This window comes from Hemiscyllium ocellatum, chromosome 42 (genome assembly GCF_020745735.1).
Source record: "Hemiscyllium ocellatum isolate sHemOce1 chromosome 42, sHemOce1.pat.X.cur, whole genome shotgun sequence".
NCBI classification, from domain to species: Eukaryota; Metazoa; Chordata; class Chondrichthyes; order Orectolobiformes; family Hemiscylliidae; genus Hemiscyllium; species Hemiscyllium ocellatum.
This window is the reverse complement of record NC_083442.1, coordinates 27256035-27276115: the sequence shown is the minus strand read 5'-3', so window position 1 is coordinate 27276115 and position 20081 is coordinate 27256035. Positions and strand designations below refer to the sequence as shown.

Below are 20081 nucleotides of genomic sequence, written 5' to 3'. Positions count from 1 at the left end.
AACATTTACAAGACATTTTAAATGAAGGGTCCGTTTCTGTGCTGTGTGACTATATCACCCGGACTTAAGGTACATTTCAATGTACAATTTCAGTTACATCACACCGTAAACCTTTGCTGTAAATTCTGTGTCTTACAATTGTGTACTCCACAGCAGCACCCCGAAAGCGAGTGCTTCCAAATAAATCTGTTAGACTATAACCTGGTGTTATGTGAGACGTATACGATTATTAAAGGATTGGACACTCTGGTGACAGGAAGCATGTTTCTGCTGATGGGTGAGTCCCGAACCAGAGGACACAGTTTAAAAATAAGGGGTAGGCCACTTAGAACAGAGTTGGGGAGAAACTTCTTCACCCAGAGAGTAATGGGTGTGTGGAATGCTCTGCTCCAGAAGGCTGTGGAGGCCAAGTCTCTGGATACTTTCAAGAAAGAGTTGGCTAGAGCTCTGAAGGATAGTGGAATCAAGGGTTATGGGGATAAGGATGCTGATTGAGGACGATCATCCATGATCATAATGAATGGTGGTGCTGGCTCGAAGGGCAGAATGGCCTACTCCTACACCTGTTGTCTAATGATTTTTAACTCTGTTCAACCAGTGCGACTTCAGATTCCACGCAGTGCAGGCAAGCTAAGCGCCAGGAGCAAAGATGGCGGCGCCCAAGCTGGGGCGCTCCTGGAGGAGCGCATGCTCGCGAGGGGGGGGGGTGGGCAGTGCGTGTGCGCGTTGACGTCAGAGCGCAGACGGTTTACGTGACCCGGGCGGCGCGCACGCGTTCCTTCTGCTGGTCTCCCGGTTCCGAGCGACGGCTCCCACCTCCCCTTACCCTCCCAGAGACACCCGCTCACAGTCGGTCTCAGTATGTTCCGAGCTGCGCTCCGGTACAGCGGCAACGGCCTGGTCGCCTGGAGACGGACGGCGGGGGCGGCGGCGGCCCCCGGCCGAGGGCACCCGGCGGGTAAGGTCAGAGCGAGCGGCCGGATTCCCCCCCACCCCCCCCCCCGGTGTCTGTCACCCTCCCCCCTCCCCGGGGGTGGGGGCAGGTTTGTGTCCCCCCGCCCTCCCTCCATTGCCGTGCCGCCGGCTCCCTCCACCGCCCGCTGCAGCCCCGTGTCCTTGTAATGACCCGCGCCGCTACTCGAGTCTGGCTCCGGGGCCTAGTGACATTGCCCCGGGGTGGGGGGGGGTTCTCGTGTGTTTGTGGGGGGAGGGGGAGGGAAGGCAGACCGGGATGACAGGGTACCGGGGGGGGGGGGAGGCAAATGGTGCCGTCATTTTTTTTGTTTCAGAGGGCAAGCTGAGAATAACTGGGATTTGTATTCAAGTGGAAGGTTGGGGGAAGTGGGGCTGTGTGGGGGGGGGGAGGGGGAAGTGGGGCTGTGTGGGGGGGGGAGGGGGAAGTGGGGCTGTGTGGGGGGGGGAGGGAGAAGTGGGGCTGTGTGGTGGGGGGGGGAGGGAGAAGTGGGGCTGTGTGGGGGGGGGGGAGGGGGAAGTGGGGCTGTGTGGGGGGGGGGAGGGAGAAGTGGGGCTGTGTGGGGGGGGGAGGGAGAAGTGGGGCTGTGTGGGGGGGGAGGGAGAAGTGGGGCTGTGTGGTGGGGGGGGGGAGGGAGAAGTGGGGCTGTGTGGGGGGGGGGGAGGGGGAAGTGGGGCTGTGTGGGGGGGGGGGAGGGAGAAGTGGGGCTGTGTGGGGGGGGGGGGAGGGAGAAGTGGGGCTGTGTGGGGGGGGGGAGGGAGAAGTGGGGCTGTGTGGGGGGGGGGAGGGAGAAGTGGGGCTGTGTGGGGGGGGGAGGGAGAAGTGGGGCTGTGTGGGGGGGGGAGGGAGAAGTGGGGCTGTGTGGGGGGGGGAGGGAGAAGTGGGGCTGTGTGGGGGGGGGAGGGAGAAGTGGGGCTGTGTGGGGGGGGAGGGAGAAGTGGGGCTGTGTGGGGGGGGGAGGGAGAAGTGGGGCTGTGTGGGGGGGGGGAGGGAGAAGTGGGGCTGTGTGGGGGGGGGGGGGAGAGGGGGGGTGTGTGGGGGGGGAGGGAGAAGTGGGGCTGTGTGGGGGGGGAGGGAGAAGTGGGGCTGTGTGGGGGGGGAGGGGGAAGTGGGGCTGTGTGGGGGGGGGAGGGAGAAGTGGGGCTGTGTGGGGGGGGGAGGGAGAAGTGGGGCTGTGTGGGGGGGGGAGGGAGAAGTGGGGCTGTGTGGGGGGGGGAGGGAGAAGTGGGGCTGTGTGGGGGGGGGAGGGAGAAGTGGGGCTGTGTGGGGGGGGGGAGGGAGAAGTGGGGCTGTGTGGGGGGGGGGAGGGAGAAGTGGGGCTGTGTGGGGGGGGGGAGGGAGAAGTGGGGCTGTGTGGGGGGGGGAGGGAGAAGTGGGGCTGTGTGGGGGGGGGGAGGGGTGGGGTTGTGTAAGGGAGCATGGAGACAGGAAGTACATCAATCTTGGTAGAGGGAGGGGGAATAGAGGTTAGGATTGGAGTATTTGTTTTGGGGGGGCAGGTGATGGGGGAGTGTGGAGATGGGGCAAAATTAGTGCTGATGGAGAAAAGGGGGAATAGAAGTTAGGATTGGTGAGTGTGTGGAGAGAGGGCAAGAGATGGGGTAGTGTGGAGACTGGGAGCAAATTAGTGCTCATGGTGAGAGGGGGAATAGAGGTTAGGATTTGGGTTTGTGTGTGGGGGCAAGTGATGGTGTGTGGAGATGGAGTAAATTGTGGGCAGCACGGTGGCACAGTGGTTAGCACTGCTGCCTCTCAGCGCCTGAGACCTGGGTTCAATTCCCGACTCAGGCGACTGACCGTGTGGAGTTTGCACGTTCTCGCCGTGTCTGCGTGGGTTTCCTCCGGGTGCCCGGTTTCCTCCCACAGTCCAAAGATGTGCAGGTCAGGTGAATTGGCCATGCTAAATTGCCTGTAGTGTTAGGTAAGGGGTAAATGTAGGGGTATGGGTGGGTTGCGCTTCGGTGGGTCGGTGTGGACTTGTTGGGCCAAAGGGCCTGTTTCCACACTAAGTAATCTAATCTAATGTAATCTAATCTAATCTAAATTAATGCTGCTCGGGGAGGGGAGGGGGTGGAGGCGGGAATAGAGATTTAGTTTGGGATGTGCCTGTGGGGAGGAGGGATGAGAGGTTAGGTTGGGGGGGATAAAAAAATGAGGGTATGTGGAGACACAACTGTTGACTCCCCCCACAGTATGGAAGCAGGCAAGTTAGCCCATCAAGTCCACACCGAACCTATGAAGAATATTCCACCCAGAAAATCCCTGCCCATCCCCCCCAATCCTGTAACCCTGTATTTCCTAAGGTTAATCCACATGACCTGCAATTCCTGCACACTGTTGGCATGCCACCTAACCTCCACAACTTTGGACTGTGGAGGAAACTGGAGCACCTGGAGGAAACCCATGGAGAGAATGTGCAAACTCCACACGGTGGAATCGATTCCGATCCTTTGCTCTGTAAGGCAGCCATGCTAACAACTGAGTCACCATGCCACCCTTAGTGTTAATAGAGGGGAGATAGAGATTAGGACTGTATGTGTGGAAGGGCAAGGGGTAGGTCAGGAGTGGTACATAAAAGGGATGGAGTAATTGGAGTAGACTGGGAGGTGATGGGAACCTACACAGAACCTTGTGTACTCTCCCTTCTGAGCTCATTGCATTCACTTCCTCCTTTACTCTCAGTAGTTTTAAAGATAGATTTTATCTGTCTGTGGTTGAACTGTTCAAAGGTTGCAACATTTATACTGAATTTAAAGCAAACTCCATTTTGTTAATGTTAATTGCATTAAGAAAGAAGGTAGGATTCAAAACTGCTTGGGGTTTTCAGACTCTTCACTGAAGTATTGCAATGCCTTCATGTAATGTTGCTTATATTTCATTATTTAGATTTAGCTGCACTCTCTTAATTACTATATGCAACAAACACTAGTTCTTGCAATGTTCAGTATCCACTTCAGGAATGGGTATTTGGTGCACATTTAAAGTACTTAAATTATTAGCTATGTAGGAAAGGATAGCTCAAGGTAACTTGGGGATGTCTGTTTGCAGACATTGCAATTGGAGATTTAAAACAACATTCGGTCTGGATGTAAGTGGACTCGCTGAGCTAGAAGGTTTGTTTCAGACATTTCGTTACCAAACTAGGTAATGTCATCAGTAAGCTTCACTAGAGACTCGCTGATGTTAGTTAGCATGATGACGAAATATCATAGTCATAGAGATGTACAGCATGGAAACAGACCAAATATCCCAACCCAGTCTAGTCCCATCTGCCAGCACCCGGCCCATATCCCTCCAAACCCTTCCTATTCATATACCCATCCAAATGCCTCTTAAATGTTGCAATTGTACCGGCCTCCTCCACTTCCTCTGGCAGCTCATTCCATACACGTACCACCCTCTGTGTGAATAAGTTGCCTCTTAGGTCTCTTTTATATCTTTCCCCTCTCACCCTAAACCTATGCCCTCTAGTTCTGGACTCCCTGACCCCAGGGAAAAGACTTTGTCTATGTACCCTATCCATGCCCCTCATAGTTTTGTAAACCTCTATAAGGTCACCTTTCAGCCTCTGACTCTCCATGGAAAACAGCCCTCAGCCACTCCCTATAGCTCAAATCCTCCAACCCTGGCAACACCCATATAAATCTTTTCTGAACCCTTTCAAGTTTCACACCATCTTTTCGATAGGAAGACAACCAAAATTGCACACAATGTTCCAACAGTGGCCTAACCAATTTCCTGCACAGTCTGAAAACAAACCTTCCAGCTCAGTAAGCCAAGTTACAGCCAGAACCTCAACCTGAGCTACAAATCTTCTCAAAACTTGCTAACGTTCAGTTGACTTCATTGTACTTGAAAAGGATAGCTGCCACTGCAAAGTTTAGAAGTGTTAGGTGAAAATGGTCAGTCCAATCTTGATCTGAGAATTGAGGGATGTTCCTCCACCCCCATGCCCACTTCTCTCACTATCTCTCTCACTCTTTACTATGTCTCCCCCATTCACACTTCCCAGATCCATTTTCTCCTGCCCACACCCCATTTCTTGCGCCTCTCCTCCTTGTTGGCCCTAATTCATCCCTCCATATCCATCCAGCAGTGAGTGAAGACTTCAGTTAGATTTGAGGGGTATGTTCACCCTTACCCACTTCACTGTGCTTTTGATTACCACTTGCTGATTTCCTTGATCCTTTTGGAATGGGAGGAAGCTACAAAAGTTGTTGCAGTTAATCCCGAGGTGACTTGATAAAGTAAATCTGAGAGGATTCTTCCCCTTATGGCGGAAGCTAGAATGAGGGGTCACAGTTTAAAAATAGTTCTTCCATTTAGGACAGTTGAGTAATTTCTTCTGAGAGTCTTTTATCTGTGGAATTCTTTACGCTGAGAGCAATGAAGGCTGGAATGTTGAATATATCTCTCTGGCTGTATTGGATGAAGGTTATCGGAAGTAGACAGGAAAGTAGAGTTGATTTCACAATCATGGTTCAGTCAAAGGATGGGCATGGCGGTAGAGCTGAATGGCTGAATCGTTTGTATTTTCCTGTAGAAAATGGTTGAATCAACTATGACTAATTGTCTCAGACTGTTTGAGTGCCGTGTATGTGGAGCATTGAGTTATCGCATTTTGTATGTATGTAAATGACTTTTGAATGTGTGTTAACCTGTCTGCTTTCATCTTTAGGGTATGGATTTGAATTTACTCGAATTAATGGCTGTAAAGTTTGAGGTTGTAAACATTGAGATTATTTTGCAAAGTTAATCCAGTTCCTGATGGCCTAAGCTTGAAGTGCGCCAGTTGCATAAAAGCCTGTCATTAGCTGTAAAGTTCTCAGAAATGTATGGTGTTTTAAGATGGTTTAAAATTTTGATCAACATGTCAGCTGCAGCTGACTTGCTGTCACTAAGAGTCCATAAGTGTGAGAAGTTAATTGTAGAGCTGCAGTTATTGAGTCTGTTGTCAAATTGTAATACTGCGTGCAAATGGAATTGTGGCTCCATGAATTGAAAGTTAACAAAGTATCTGGATTTTGATTTAGTTCAAATAAAATGTTGGTAGCTATTTCTAGCCCTGTAACTCTCAGATTCTAACCTGGGAACCCTGGAACCTGTCAAAGGTTGCTTATTAAATGCAGTGTTAAAAGGTTGAAGCGATGTGTAGAGATTGGAACTGGAAAGGAAAATGTTCCATTTGTCTGTTCTTACTGACCAAAGAAAAATGGATATTGTATACAGGTTGGGCAACATTTGCAATTTATTTAGTTTCCTGCATATGATGATCCATCGGTATCTCAACTTGCTGCAAAATTCTTTGAAGAGCGTTCTTGCATGGTGTTTTTGAATAGACCAGAGAGCATTCAAGCTTTAAAGCAACTGGATGTGAATGGGTAAAACCTTTTCATACTTTTGTGACCAGTTGCGTTTTATTGGAACTGTTGCTGTTGAGTTCTGGGAAACTGCTTGTAGGCTTGGCTCTGTCAATGATTAATCACCAAATGGACAGCCTGTGGTGAAAGTAAACCAACACTAAGTTTAGTGCCACTCCGCTTCCTGCAACGTAGCAGTCAACTTGAAACTAAATCCATGCTGTTCACAATGAGTCCAATAGGTACATTGCCAAACAATGTTCATTATTTAATGTGAAGGCAGTGTTTGGAAAGTCCTTTGCTTCACGTGTCCCCATGGTTCTTGACAACTCTTCAGTTCCTGTTGTTTTCAAAATGTCGTACATTTGTCAGTTTGTTTTGCTTTCAGTCCTGCTTAACATTTAGTTTTTTAATCGGGTGAAGGTTGCTTTGTTCCTTTGCACAACATTGTTGTAGTAGTAGCGTTTAGGGTACAGCGAATTAACTACAGAAGTCGCTTCCTGTTTTCGATTTAGCTGTCTCCGGATTGAGCAGCCCTCTCCCTTCTCTCTCACCCTGTCTCCCCCGCCACATTTATTTCTGACCACATTGTTTTTTCCATTCAAATGAGAATTGTTCTTGGCTTACTGTTGCTTGTTGGTGTTTCACAATTTCTTGTGTCTAGTATAAGTTTATAGTGGAATGCTATTAGAACATAGAACAGTGCAGCACAAATATGCCCTTCAATCCATCATGTCAGCACTTACCCTGATGTCATTCTAATCTTATCCATTCTGGCTGCACATGGTCTGTATCCCTCTATTCCTTCCCTGTATCTGTCTGTGAAAATTTTGAGTCGACCTGTTCAGGGATGCTACAACATACCTTTGGAGCAAGTGGGACTTGAACCCAAGGTTTCTGGTTCAAAAGTAGGAGTGCTAACACTGTACCACAAGAGCCCTCGTTAATTTTATACTTGTTTGACTGTTAGGAGAGAGATTCATGTCCTTATAAATAATACCATCTAATAGCTGTCAAATATTAGTGCACTTTGATTTTTTTTTCCCCTTCCATTTAATGTAAAATTGAATCCTTCCAGTATCTTATGTGACCGTTAGCATCTTATTTGATCTTCAGGTGAGTTGCCAACCCTCTAACCTTCCCTATCAAGGTTGTCTAATTCCATGCCTTTAATGTACATTCTAAAATTGTTTATAAGTATCCATGGTTTCTTCTAGTTTAGTGGCCCTCCAGAGAGATCCCCACTCTAATCCTGAGTACTTGCACATTCTAGTTTAATCAGTTTAACAGTGACCCTTTTGTCCTCCAATGAGTTTCCATTAAACTAACCTGTTAGCACTGTTCAAATGTTTGTGATTGGATGTCAAGTTTTGTATGATATTCCTGTGACAGGCTATGTGAGGTTTAAGGTACTGTGAATGTGCAGTTTGTTTCTTCGTAGTCTGGTCTTACTAATGTTATGACCTGGATGCCAAGTCATGCAGAGGTAACACTTAAATGCACTTCGACATTTACGGTAGATCATGGATTTCCAAAGTTGGGATTGGATCCCAGGTGGGGTCACGGGTTCTGTGTAGATGGGAGAGTGCAGAAAACGGAGATTTGCAGCCATGGTACGTGCAAAGCAGTAGTGTGGACTTTCAGTGCATTTTTTTGTGGGGCGTGTTCCGGCAGTCAAGTTACTTTTCAAGTGAAAACAGGATTAGATAAATTAGCCAAGGTTTCCAACTGTCAAACCATATATTGGTATTTTGTTTTTACTGTCCTGAATTCTTTGATTGAACTACTTCTGATCACCTGAATGAGATTTGACCCAATGTGACTACATTATTTACCTTGTTAAAAATTTCTCAACACCAGGTTATAGTCCCAACAGATTTATTTGGAAGCCATAGCTTTCAGAGCGCTGCACCTTCAACCACCTAATGAAGGAGCAGGGCTCCGAAAGCCACTGCTTCCAAATAAACCTGTTGGACTATAGCCTGGTGTTGAGATTTTTAACTTTGTACACCCTAGTCCAACACCGGCATCTCCAAATCATTATTTACCTTGTCTTTATCTGAAAATATTACAGTTTTGCCCTTCATTTTTTCAAATCGAACTGTTAGAATTTGTGGAGGGGAATCAGGAATTGGGAATCGGTTTCTAATGCTGATGATCCTGAGCTTTCTAGAAAGTTTGTTTCTCCTGCACCTTAGTGCTGAATTAGCATTGACCCATTAAACCTTAAACTTTAAATCTTCACTTAAAAAAGAAGAGAAATGCTTTCTAGTGCATCAAGTTCATCATTTGGGTTAGGGGAGGACTCAGAGCACCAGCTGATATTATGTACTTCTACGGCAAAAAGTGGGAAAGGAGGTGATGATGCTCTTAACAAGTTAATTAAATGTTAAAACTGATATAGGAATGCTTTGTCATAATTTATTATGTGGAGGTGCTGGTGCTGGTGTTGGACTGGAATGGACAAGGTCAGAAGTCAGACGGTACCAGGTTATAGCCCAATAGGTTGGTTTGACATCACAAGCTTTTGGAGCACTGCCCACAAAGAGAATTTCAAATAAACTATTGAATTATAACCTAGTGTAGTCTGACCTTGTCATAGTTCAGGTGACTGGTTATGTTTTAATCATTCATTTGTATCCTTGCTTCTCCATATTATTATTGCTTGATCATTTTGAAAAGTTTGTTTTGGAAAGCTTGTAACTAATATTTAATATAAAACGCAATATTTCAGACTTTGTGAAATGGATCACTGGAAGGAACTGTTAACTGTATAGAATTGGGATTTATTTTTGGAAGCTGGAAGTTAGCTGGGCTGATATAAACTGTTAAGGCACTGATGTTGTCTCTTTGACAGCTGCCCTTGCTTTGCGCTGGTATTCACATGGCAAACAGGAAACTGATGAGGAGTTTGATGCTCGTTGGGTGACGTACTTCAACAAGCCTGACATTGATGCCTGGGAACTCAGAAAAGGTAAAAAGTAAATTATTCAATGAATGCATAATTAAATTCATAACCTTAAAGCAAGAATGTTTTGATTTCATAGGTCAGTTCTATCAAATTTTAATGAGCTCCTATCTCTGCAAGACTGATGGCTAAGTAATTGGAGGTATGCAGAACTTTCAGCATATCTCTTACCTACCACACTGTTGTTTAACACAAACGTGGCTAATGTGCACACGGTGCAACAGAGTGAGAGAGAGATGTCTTGAATCCCCATGCTCACCTGCAATGCAAGTTTGTGATCGAGACAGTCTTTCTGATGTTCAGTATTAACAGTGCAAAGTTGTCACATCTTTGTTTCCTAACTGTAGTAATGCTTAACTTGTAAATTTGAAATTCAAAAAAAAGCTCCATTTATCATTTTTCCAGCCATGTTTGGGCCCATATGCCATTTGGCAAACATTAGGCAAAAATTGTTACTTGTCATTTTAGCACTACTTAATTGTTAAAGACCAGATTTGAATTGTTACTTGTAAACAAAAATGAGGAAGGCACAGATTTAGTGATCACAGAATCCCTACGATGTGGCAGCTGGCTGTTCAGCCCATTGAGTCCATACTGATTTTCTGAACAGCATCCATCTAGACCCACTCGACTGACCGTGTATCTCTGCAACCTGCATTTCCCATAGCTAATCCATCCAGTCTGCACATCTTTGGAGTGTGGGAGGAAACCAGAACAGCCAAAGGGAACCCATACAGGTATGGGGAGAATGTGCAAACTCAACATAGACAGTTGCCTGAGGCTGGAATCAAACCAGGGTCTCTGGTGCTGTGAGGCAGCAGTGCTAATCATTAAACTAGTGCAAAAGTAGTAAATGTAATAAAAGAAGAAACTTCTTAATTTAGTGAGTAGTCAGAACCTGGAATGCACCGTTCTGGGGATAGTTTCAATCAAGCCCCCTTCCTGATGAAGGTCTTTTGCCCGAAACATTGATTCTGCTGTTCCTTGGATACTGCCTGACCTGCTGTGCTTTTCCAGCACCTCACTCTCGGCAGATTCAAACAAGGCAATAATGTGCAGCGTTATGGAGAAAAGTTTGGCGAATGATATAAAGTTTATTCATTCTGAGCTGAATGGTTTTCTGCACTATGGTGTTTCCTTTCCCTTAGTTGCTACTGTGCTGGTTTTAAACTCCAGCTTGTTTCTCATGGTTAAAAATATTTGCACAGATTCTATGCTTGAATTTTGACATTGCTTTGAAAATCTACTGTTTTGTAAACCTGTTTTAATAAATGTCTGTTAATTGACAGGAATGAACACCCTCATTGGATATGATCTTGTACCAGAACCTAAAATTCTCGATGCTGCTCTGAGAGCCTGCCGTAGGTTAAATGATCTAGCTAGTGCAATCCGCATCCTAGAAGCCGTGAAGGTCAGTGGAATTGAAACTCCTTTGTCCAACATTCTTGTCTGTTTTGTAAACTTGAAGACTGAAGGTAAAAGATGATGCAGTTTCAATTACTGGGTGAAAGCAGGCATGCGCTTGCCTTCTGGAATTGAAGCTTTCTGACTATTAGCCATTTTGAAAGTGCAGCAATTGTTTTTCCAGTTCAGGTATGTATTATTAACAATTTATTAACATCTAGTTTTTACTACTTATGGCATGAGCGTGTTGTTGGCAAGATCAGCACTTTTTACCCATTTCTAATTGTCTTTGAATTGAGTAGCTTACTAAACCATTGCAGAGGGCTGTGTTAAGCATCAATCACATTGCTGTGGGTCTGGAGTTGAATATAGGTCAGACCTGGTGAAGATTGCAAAGTTTCTTCACTACAGGATATAGTGAAGCAGGTGAACTATTAGAAAATTTGCTCAGAGTTTTACTGATGCTGGCTTTCAATTCCAGATTTTATTATCTGAATTCAAATTCACCATCTGAGGTGGTAGGATTTGAATTCATTTCCTGAAAGCATGAGCTTGGGCCTTAAGATTCATCATCTGATGACCCTACCACAACATACCAGATTTACGTTGTCCAGCAAATTCCTAAGCACACACAAGTGCTATATAAATGCAAGTTGTTACATTCTGTGACCTCTTTTATTCTCAGTGCCCATTTATTTGCATGTGCCACGCATATGCTGTTGAGTGCACCCCACTCTAAGGTGGACTGTCCTGTTCTTCCCACTTAAGGATTTCTCAGGATTTCACCTCTTGGCTCCTTAACATCAGCTGTCATCATGAAAGTATGATGGATGTTCTTCTCTCTCTTTTCCCTCTTTCCTCCCTGAGCACACCCCCCTCCAAAAAAAAAACTGATATGTAAGCCATGCTAGAGAAATAATTAGAGATTCTGTAAATTGTATGAATGTTTATTGAAGACCCGCTTGCTTCAATATAAAGCAAAGTTAGAACCCTAAGCCATTATGTAGGATTCCTTATGAGGTGCCTAGTTCACAACACTATTGCCTAACGTCAAATAACATGTAACATCATATCTTTTATATCTTTGCATTAAAGTGTCTCTCAAGGCTGAGAGTGAGATTTTCTTTCTTTTCTGATGTTTTGTATAATAATTATAATTTGTAACCTGAATCTACAGTCTGTGGTACTGAAGGAAGTGGCTCTAGAAGTAGTGGAAGCATTGGTGTTCATCTTCCAAATTCTAGAGCAGTTCCTACAGATTGATTCATCCTTCAATGTAAGCTATGTACTTAAAAGAGAGGTACAAAGAAAACTGGGAATTTTGACCAACCAGCCTGATGCCAATAGTCAGGAAAATCCTAGAATCCACTATAAAAGATTTGATGTTCGAGAACTTGGAAAACAGTGTCAAGATTGTACAGAGTCAACGTGGATTTGTAATTGAAAAATCGCACTTGACACATCTGTCGGAATTCTTTAAGGAGTTGAAGGGGGAGCCACTGGACGTGGTTTGTCCGGACTTTCAGAAGGCCTTTGGCAAAGTCCCATGAGATTAGTGTGGAAAGTTAAAATGTATGGGATTGGGGTAATGTATTAAGATGAATAGGAATCAGAATGGAGATAAATGTTTGTTTTTAATGGCAGGCAGTGCCAAATAGGGTACCACATGGATCAGTGCTCGGACCCTAACTGTTCAAAATATACTCTCATGTTGGCCTTCATAGCAAGAGGATTTGAGTGCAGGAGCAGGGATATCTTGTTGCAGTTGTACAGGATCACAGTGATATTGTAAGACCATAAGACATAGGAGCAGAAATTAGGCCATTCAGCCCATCGAGATTAATTTAGGATATCTGGTTGGTATGGACAAGTTGGACCCAAGTATCTATTTCCATGCTGTATATCTCCATGAATCTGAGTCTGCTCTGCCATTCAATTGTGGCTTATAGGTTTCTCAACCCCATTCTCCTGCTTTTTCACCATAACCCTCTATGCCCTTGATACTCAAGAACCCATCTATCTATGTCCTAAATATGCTCAATGACCTGGCGTCCACAACCTCTGGCAATGAATTCTGTAGATTCACCATGCTCTGGTTGAAGAAGTTTCTCCTTCTCTCTATTCTAAAAGGTCTTCCCTTTTCCCAAAGGCTGTGCCCTTTGGTCCTACTCTCTCCAACAGTGGAAACATCTTACCAACATCTACTGTCCAGGCCATTCAGTATTCTGTATGTTTCAATTAGATCCCCCTTGTCCTCCTGTACTCCATTGAATAGAGATTGAGGAACGTTTGAGGACTCAATGTTAAGCTTTTCATTCCTGCGACCATTCTCGTGAACCTCCTCTGAATACACTCCAAGGCCAGAACATCCTTCCTGAGGTATGGGGCACAAATCTATGCATAATACTTCAAATGTGGTCTGACCAGAGCGTTGGAGAGCCTCAGAATTACATCCTTGCTTTTACATTCAAGCCCTCTCAAAATAAATGCCATCATTGCATTTGTCTTTCTAACTGTTAACTCAACCTGCAAGTTTACCTTGAGAATCCTGGACTGGAGCTCCCAAGTGTCTCTGCGCTTCAGAATTTTCTCCCCATTTAGAAAATAGTCCATTGCTCTATTCTTCCTACTATAGTGCATGACCTCACACTTTCCCATATTGTATTCCATCTGCCACTTACTTGCCCATTCTCCTAACCTGTCCAAATCCTTCTGCAGCCTCCCTGCTGTCTCAGTGTTACTTGTCCCTCTAACTATCTTTGTATCGTTGGCAACATTAGTCAGAATGCCCTCAGTGCCTTCATCTAGATCGTTAATACTTAGTGAAAAGTTTCCTAACACTGAGCCTTGCGGAACACCACTTGTCACTAGCTGCCATTCTGAGAAGGACCCTCCTATCCCTACTCTGTGCTTTCTGCCAGACAGCCAACCTTCTATCCATGATAAAACCTTGCCTCTAACACTATGGGCCCTTATCTTACTCAGTAGTCTCCTGTATGGCACCTTATAAAGGCCTCCTTGATGTCCAAGTAGATGACATCCATTGGCTATCCTTGGTCTAACCTGCTCTTTACTTCCTCAAAGAATTCTAGCGGAATTGTCATGCATGACCTGCCCTTGATGAAACCATGCTGGCTTAACCCTATTTTATGATACATTTTTAAGTAATCAGAAATCACATCCGTCACAATGGATTCCAGGATCTATCTTATGACAGAGGTTGGGATAGTCGGTCTTTAATTTTCTGTCTTACGCCTTACTCCCTCTTTAAAAGGGTGTCATCGTAGCAATTTCCAGTCTTGAGACTCTAGCGATTCCTGAAAGATTACCACTAATGCCTTCACTATCTCTTCAGTTATCTCACTTAGATGTGGGGTGTAGTCCATCTGGTCTAGGTTATTTATCCACCTTTTCTTTGGTGATGACCACTGTACTCCTTTGTGCCCCTTCCCTCTTTCGCATCGTTGGGATATTGCACTGAGATTATTCAGGTCCTCAGCCATTTCATTGTATCTCTCCAGCATCATTTTCCAATGGCCATTTTTGCCTCCATGTGCTGCTTGGCTTCCTTTATCCGAGGAAGGATGTTCTTGCTGTAGAAGGACTGCAGCAAAAATTTGTTAGACTGATTCCTGGGGTGATGGGACTGATGGATGGGGAAGGGTTGAATTGGTTAGAATTACATCTGTGAGCTCAAAAGAATGAGAGAGGATTACAAATAAAACCTATAAAGTTTGATGAGATGTAAGGGGTTGAATCCAGAATCAATATTCTCAGTAGTTGGGGGTGTGAAAAATCATGGATCACAACCGAAGGATGCAGGGTAAACCAGTGAGGACAGAGATGAGAAGCTTCGGAACTCCAGAATGGTGAACCTGTGGAATTCACTACTACAAAGCAGTCAAGGCCAAAACATTGTATGATTTCAAGAAGGTATTGGAAGACACTTGAGGCTAAAGAGATCAAGGGGTATATGGGAAACTTGGGAATGGACTATTGAATTGGATGACTGGCATGATCATAATGTCAGAGCAGGCTTGCAGGGCTAAACAGCTTACTACTGCTTACTTTCTGTTCTTTCTTGCTCCCAGCTTTGCCCATTCTCGCCTGTTTTCCCAACAGTGACCCTCTCCACCTCAATGCAATTGCCCACGTGTTTTCTCTCATTCATTATTACTTTCTTGCTGGGTTTCTTCTGTTTTTCCACACAACAACCTGCCACCCTCCCCAGCACACTTACCGCCGTCACCTTCATCCATCCAACGCTACCCCACGCTGCCACTTTGCTGTGACATCCCAGAACAAAAGTTCTGGCCCAGTTTAACCATGACCTAATTGAAGGGCAGAATAGACCTGAGGGGCTAAATCTGTTTCTATGATTCTATGTAACCAACTTGCACTAACTTCAGTCAAGTTGTAGCACGTAATGATCCCAATCTATCCTAAAGCACTTCAATACTGAAATGTTTCCTATTACTTGAACTTCAGCATGGAAAAGAACCTGATCATTAACATGAGTCAATGCTGTATATTGTTTCCTAGTATGCACTATGGAGCTCCACTGCTAAGGTCCCACTAAAATGTTAACAATACTGTGTGCAACTAATGCAGTTTGAGTTGAAACACTGTAGCTTAGTGTGAGATGAAATGTAATTTATTTCCTTTTCAGAGTTTCAATTTTAAACTAATGGGTGTTGTCCTTTCTCTGTGAAGAGATTTCATAATTAAGTATTTTCAGAGACACTTTTGAATCAGTAGGTGTGTCAGTGCAGATGACTCGCCTTGGCATATTAATGGAAGCTCGTTAGTATTGTGGTGTTTTATGACCGAGGGGAAAAAAAATTAATTTAGCAAAAGATAGGATGGACAGATTTTTTAAAATGAGTTAAAAGCTTCTGAATTCACTTCAAAGGAGACATGAATGAAGTCTGATATAAGAACTTTCCCAAAAGAAGGAAGTGAGTTGACTTAAGTGAATAGGTTAACTCTGTTTAATGATTTATTTTGAAAACCTCCAGGCAATTGTATTTAATTAGAATCATAAATACAGTGGTGCCACAACAGCCACATGTCAAGAACAAATTAGTAAGTAATGAACGTCTACATTTATTTTAACAAGGAACATCTAAAAAATCTGAGAGACTGACGTTCTCTGTGCACTGCCACTGAAAATCAACCTGGTCACACATTCATTCATTGTGTTCACGTAATATCAGCAATTCAAAAGTATGCAGCAAGATGCATATAAATGCTGTAATTTCAGTGCTGCTTCTATAACTTGTAGAATACTGTTGCTTGAACAGCTTATGTTTTTAATAATGGTTATGTACAATTCCATTGCCTATCAGTTTCATTCCTGAAAGGGTATTCAACAAAACATCAGGAGAGTTGGTGACATTATGCTGGGCCAAATGGCTTCTTTCTATGCTGTAATAATACCAGATAATCTGACATTAATGCAGTAGAGAAAGGATAATATTTCAACTGCAGACCTGTTTTAAAAATTTTCTTTCCTCTCAGACCATAACTACAGCATCTCATGGGTTCTACAAGGTATTGCTCATTGTATATCCTATATTTAGCTAGAAACGGATGGTTCGCAATGCACTGTTAATGCCATCTTATTAGAAACAAAAATTAGGTTTTGTATGTTAAATAAGATCATTACAAATCTTTTGAATTTATCTTGCTGTTTTTGGGAGGGTAGCTTTTAGTCAGGATAATTTTAGAGCAAGTTCTCCTATCTGCATTTACACCATTGAATTATTGGTGTGATTAAGTGGATGCACTGGTCTGTTGTCATGTCACCAAGAGCTCATTTTAACAGTTTTTCTAACAAAATGCATCATGCGGCTGGCTGTAAATGTGACTCCTTGCACTTTTCAGGACAAAGCTGGCCCTCACAAAGATATCTATCCTTACGTTATTCAAGAACTCAGGCCCACATTGACTGAACTGGGTATTCCAACCCCAGAGGAGATTGGTTTAAACAAGTTATAACGTTCTACCTGGTGAGTTTACAACAGAATCTTTAAGACCAATTTTATGATTTATTAAGTACACGTATTTGTAGCAACCATGCAAACAGAATCTGGTTGTCTTGTCTAAGATTTAGAGAAAGTGAAATATAATTGTCAAAGCACATTAGGTGTGGAATTGTCACTTCAAATTTTTTTAATTCAAAGTTTTTTCCAATGCTGTTGAACAGCTCTTTCTCAGTTCTGTTAACATTGGCATTTCGGATGCTGTATTTGCCCAGTTATGGTTCAGTTGGACTGGCTCTGTCAACGAGTTTGAAATTTCACTGTCAAGATTAGAGTAGTGCTGGAAGAGCACAGCAGGTCAGACAGCATCCGAGGAGCAGGAAAATCGACATTTCGGGCAAAGGCCCTTCCCCAGGAATGATTCCTGATGAAGGGCTTTTGCCCGAAATGTCGATTTTCCTGCTCCTTGGATGCTGCCTGACCTCCTGTGCTTTTCCAGCACTGCTCTAATCTTCAGCATCTGCAGTACCCACTTTCGCCTAATTGAAATTTCACTATACAACTTAATGAAGTGCTTGTCTTTCCAATAATCTGCAGAAAAAGGTTAGCATGAACTAATTTTTTACCAGTTTTACAATGAAATTCCTGTCATCTTAAGCGAGAAAGGAAGGCGTCTTTCATTTTTTTTGGAAAAGACTGTACATTGTTGCTTTGACTAGTTGTTCTGACCCTGTAACGTACAGCTTTTGTGATGGTGTCTTACCAAACTACTACCCAGCCTAATACTTCTACGGAGTTGTGACAATTGAAAACATTCTATGTTGAGGTGTGCAACATCTCAAAAGAAAATATTGTTCCTGCTTTGCAGTTAGATCCACAAAAAAAATTAATTGGAGGTTTCTCTATCAAATTCCAAAAGCAAGTACACCATATAACTGAATTTCGTAACACTTCTCTTGCACCAGTGGAGAATATCACTTGAAAATGAAACAAAGTACATTGCCTGTACCTGCACTTCTTCCTTCACAAATGTTGCAAAAGTATAAAAGTGTCAATCGTTCTTAAAATTCAGATAGTTGTGATGCAAGCATCTTTCTATCAAATATCTTTCCATAGTTTCAGATACAGCAGCCTGCTCTTACCTATGGATGGCATTTCAAGTATTTAGCACCCGTTTTGAGATGATGTACCGATTTCTGCATGTTGCTGGTACATCTCCGAGAAAGGCAACCTTTTGTGTCTAAGCTACTTGGAAAGTATTTGCCCAGCAGTCAGTCCCTGGTCAATGTGTGAACAAATGAATATGCTTGAATTTAAGATCGTGCTTTTGCATTCCATTTGACTTTAAGATCTCAAGATTCTGCAAGATCTCCAACTTTACGTTATGTCAGGTTTACTTTGAATGGATCCTTTGTCAGTGTTTCTGATTATTTGAATCTGTTCAGTTTTGTCTTTAGAAAAAAAAGAGCTTGAGTGAATTCAATCTCAGTTGGAGATAGCAAGAATGTTCAATTTAAAGGCCTTACTTTCACCACGTTCACCAGGAAAAGTGATTTATATGTTCTGATAAAGCCACGAGATAAGCTCTAGGGTTTTTCTCTCTGATAACTAATGCATTTAATATTGAGTATCTGTTCAGGGAGATATTATGTATAGGTACAGAGGGTGAGGTGCACAAGCTCAAAGTCCACTTGTTTTCTTCTGACCCCTGCTGCTACATTCTGCAGTGCTGGTACTCGAATTAATGTTGAAGCTTAACCAGTCAGAAAAGTTGTGGACGTGTTCTCCATTCTGTATCTTCAGCTGGCATAAAGCTCAATTGCTAAACTACCTGCTAAATCTCTTGAGTCACTACTCAAAAACTGCCCCAGTCAAGCTTGGCCAACAATGCTAGAGTCATTTAAGTTGATGTCAAACTGTCTGATACCATGCTAATGAAGTATCTTGGGATATTTTACCATATACTAGAGGACTATTTAAAAATGTCGAATGTAAATGGGAATAGTACAAACTCTGACTTCTCATCTGCCCGTTAAGGTGACAGTGATTTGCATTTAGAGTTGACCTGTATTCAGTTTTAACAGCTGACAGAATTTCTGGAATGAATCTAATCTTGTGTAATGTTTTTCTTCCAGATGGTTTTCAGACCTTCGTCCATTGTGATTGTACATGATGCAAGATGCAACCTAAAATATTACTTTATTGAGCGTTTAAAGTTTGTTCTGTCACATGCATTATGCCTACCTGTGAACTTAATTCAATAAAGAATGGGATTAAACACTTAGTGCTCACCAGTTATTAAGCAGATGTGTTAAATGTAATTGTTCCAAGTTCACCTTTGGACTACCAGCAGTACCAGGTAATTCCAGTCTCAAGTATCAGCCTTTTGAAGTTTACAGTGTTCATGCCAATACAGATGCTGATTGCACTGATGTTCATGTCAGATGTGGCTTTACTGAAATTAGACATTGTTGCTGAGAGGTCATTTGTTCAGTAAATATTGAACTTGATTCTACAGAAAACTGGATTTTTTTTTCTAGCTGTTCATGTGTGGCTAAATTCCTATTTCACATGTATTTGTGCCCAAGGTTTAGATTGAGACTGTGGTGGCCTAAATAACTGCTGCTTCCTCTCCCAAAGCCTTAGTTGCATCTGGTGATTTGCTTTGAATCCTGACCAAGCTTCATGAAATTTGATATTACTTGACAGCACTGCTTGCTCTTGACTTTGACTGGAATTGTTAAGTGAGGGAATCAGCTTGTAAACCATGATACGGTCACTCAGCCACTTTTAAAGTTGCATTTTCTATTAAATCAGATTAATGCTTTCTCCAATTTATTGCATTGGCTATACTAGTTAGATTTTGAACCGCATGCATTGGTAATTCCTTAAATTATTTTTCAATAAAAAATTAATTATTGCTTAAATAATTGTCTCTCTCAAGCATATTGACCAGCTGAATAGGAGATAAGGTATTGTGGGTGAAACCATTCTGACATTGCCTACTTATAGGGCAAAATGAACATTGTCTTTGAACATTGAGAAAATAATCAGTCAATCTGCCTTAATCTGTTTTTCAATTCTTGGGCTATTTAGCACTACCTTATGAAAATATCTATCATCTTTAACTATTGAGTTTGCCATCCAAAAGGAAACTTTTTGAAGCTTGGTTTTTTGAGAGGGAGAGAAAATAAGGTGGTCTTGATGTCGAATATGCTATTTGGCCCATCATATCTCTTTGAAGAACTATTCAGAGTCTTGCTGCCATACATTCCTGGGTTGAGAGTGCGGTGCTAGAAAAGCACAGCAGGTCAGGCAGCATCCGAGGAGCAGAAGAATTAACGTTTCTGGCATATTCCTTTCTTCAGGAATACCATGCATCCCTCCACAGC

General features: G+C 43.2%; 1 protein-coding gene across 1 annotated transcript; it reads left to right on the top strand.

Annotated features, from left to right (window-relative positions):
• The first annotated feature begins 731 nt into the window (after nucleotides 1–731).
• LOC132834671 (cytochrome c oxidase subunit 5A, mitochondrial-like) lies at nucleotides 732–18973 on the top strand. The gene is made up of 5 exons (XM_060853618.1): nucleotides 732–958; nucleotides 9191–9307; nucleotides 10591–10712; nucleotides 16592–16716; nucleotides 18825–18973. The coding sequence occupies exons 1-4, from the start codon at nucleotides 862–864 to the stop codon at nucleotides 16703–16705; spliced, it is 450 nt and encodes a 149-aa protein (XP_060709601.1). The 5' UTR covers nucleotides 732–861; the 3' UTR covers nucleotides 16706–16716; nucleotides 18825–18973.
• The last annotated feature ends 1108 nt before the right edge of the window (nucleotides 18974–20081 follow it).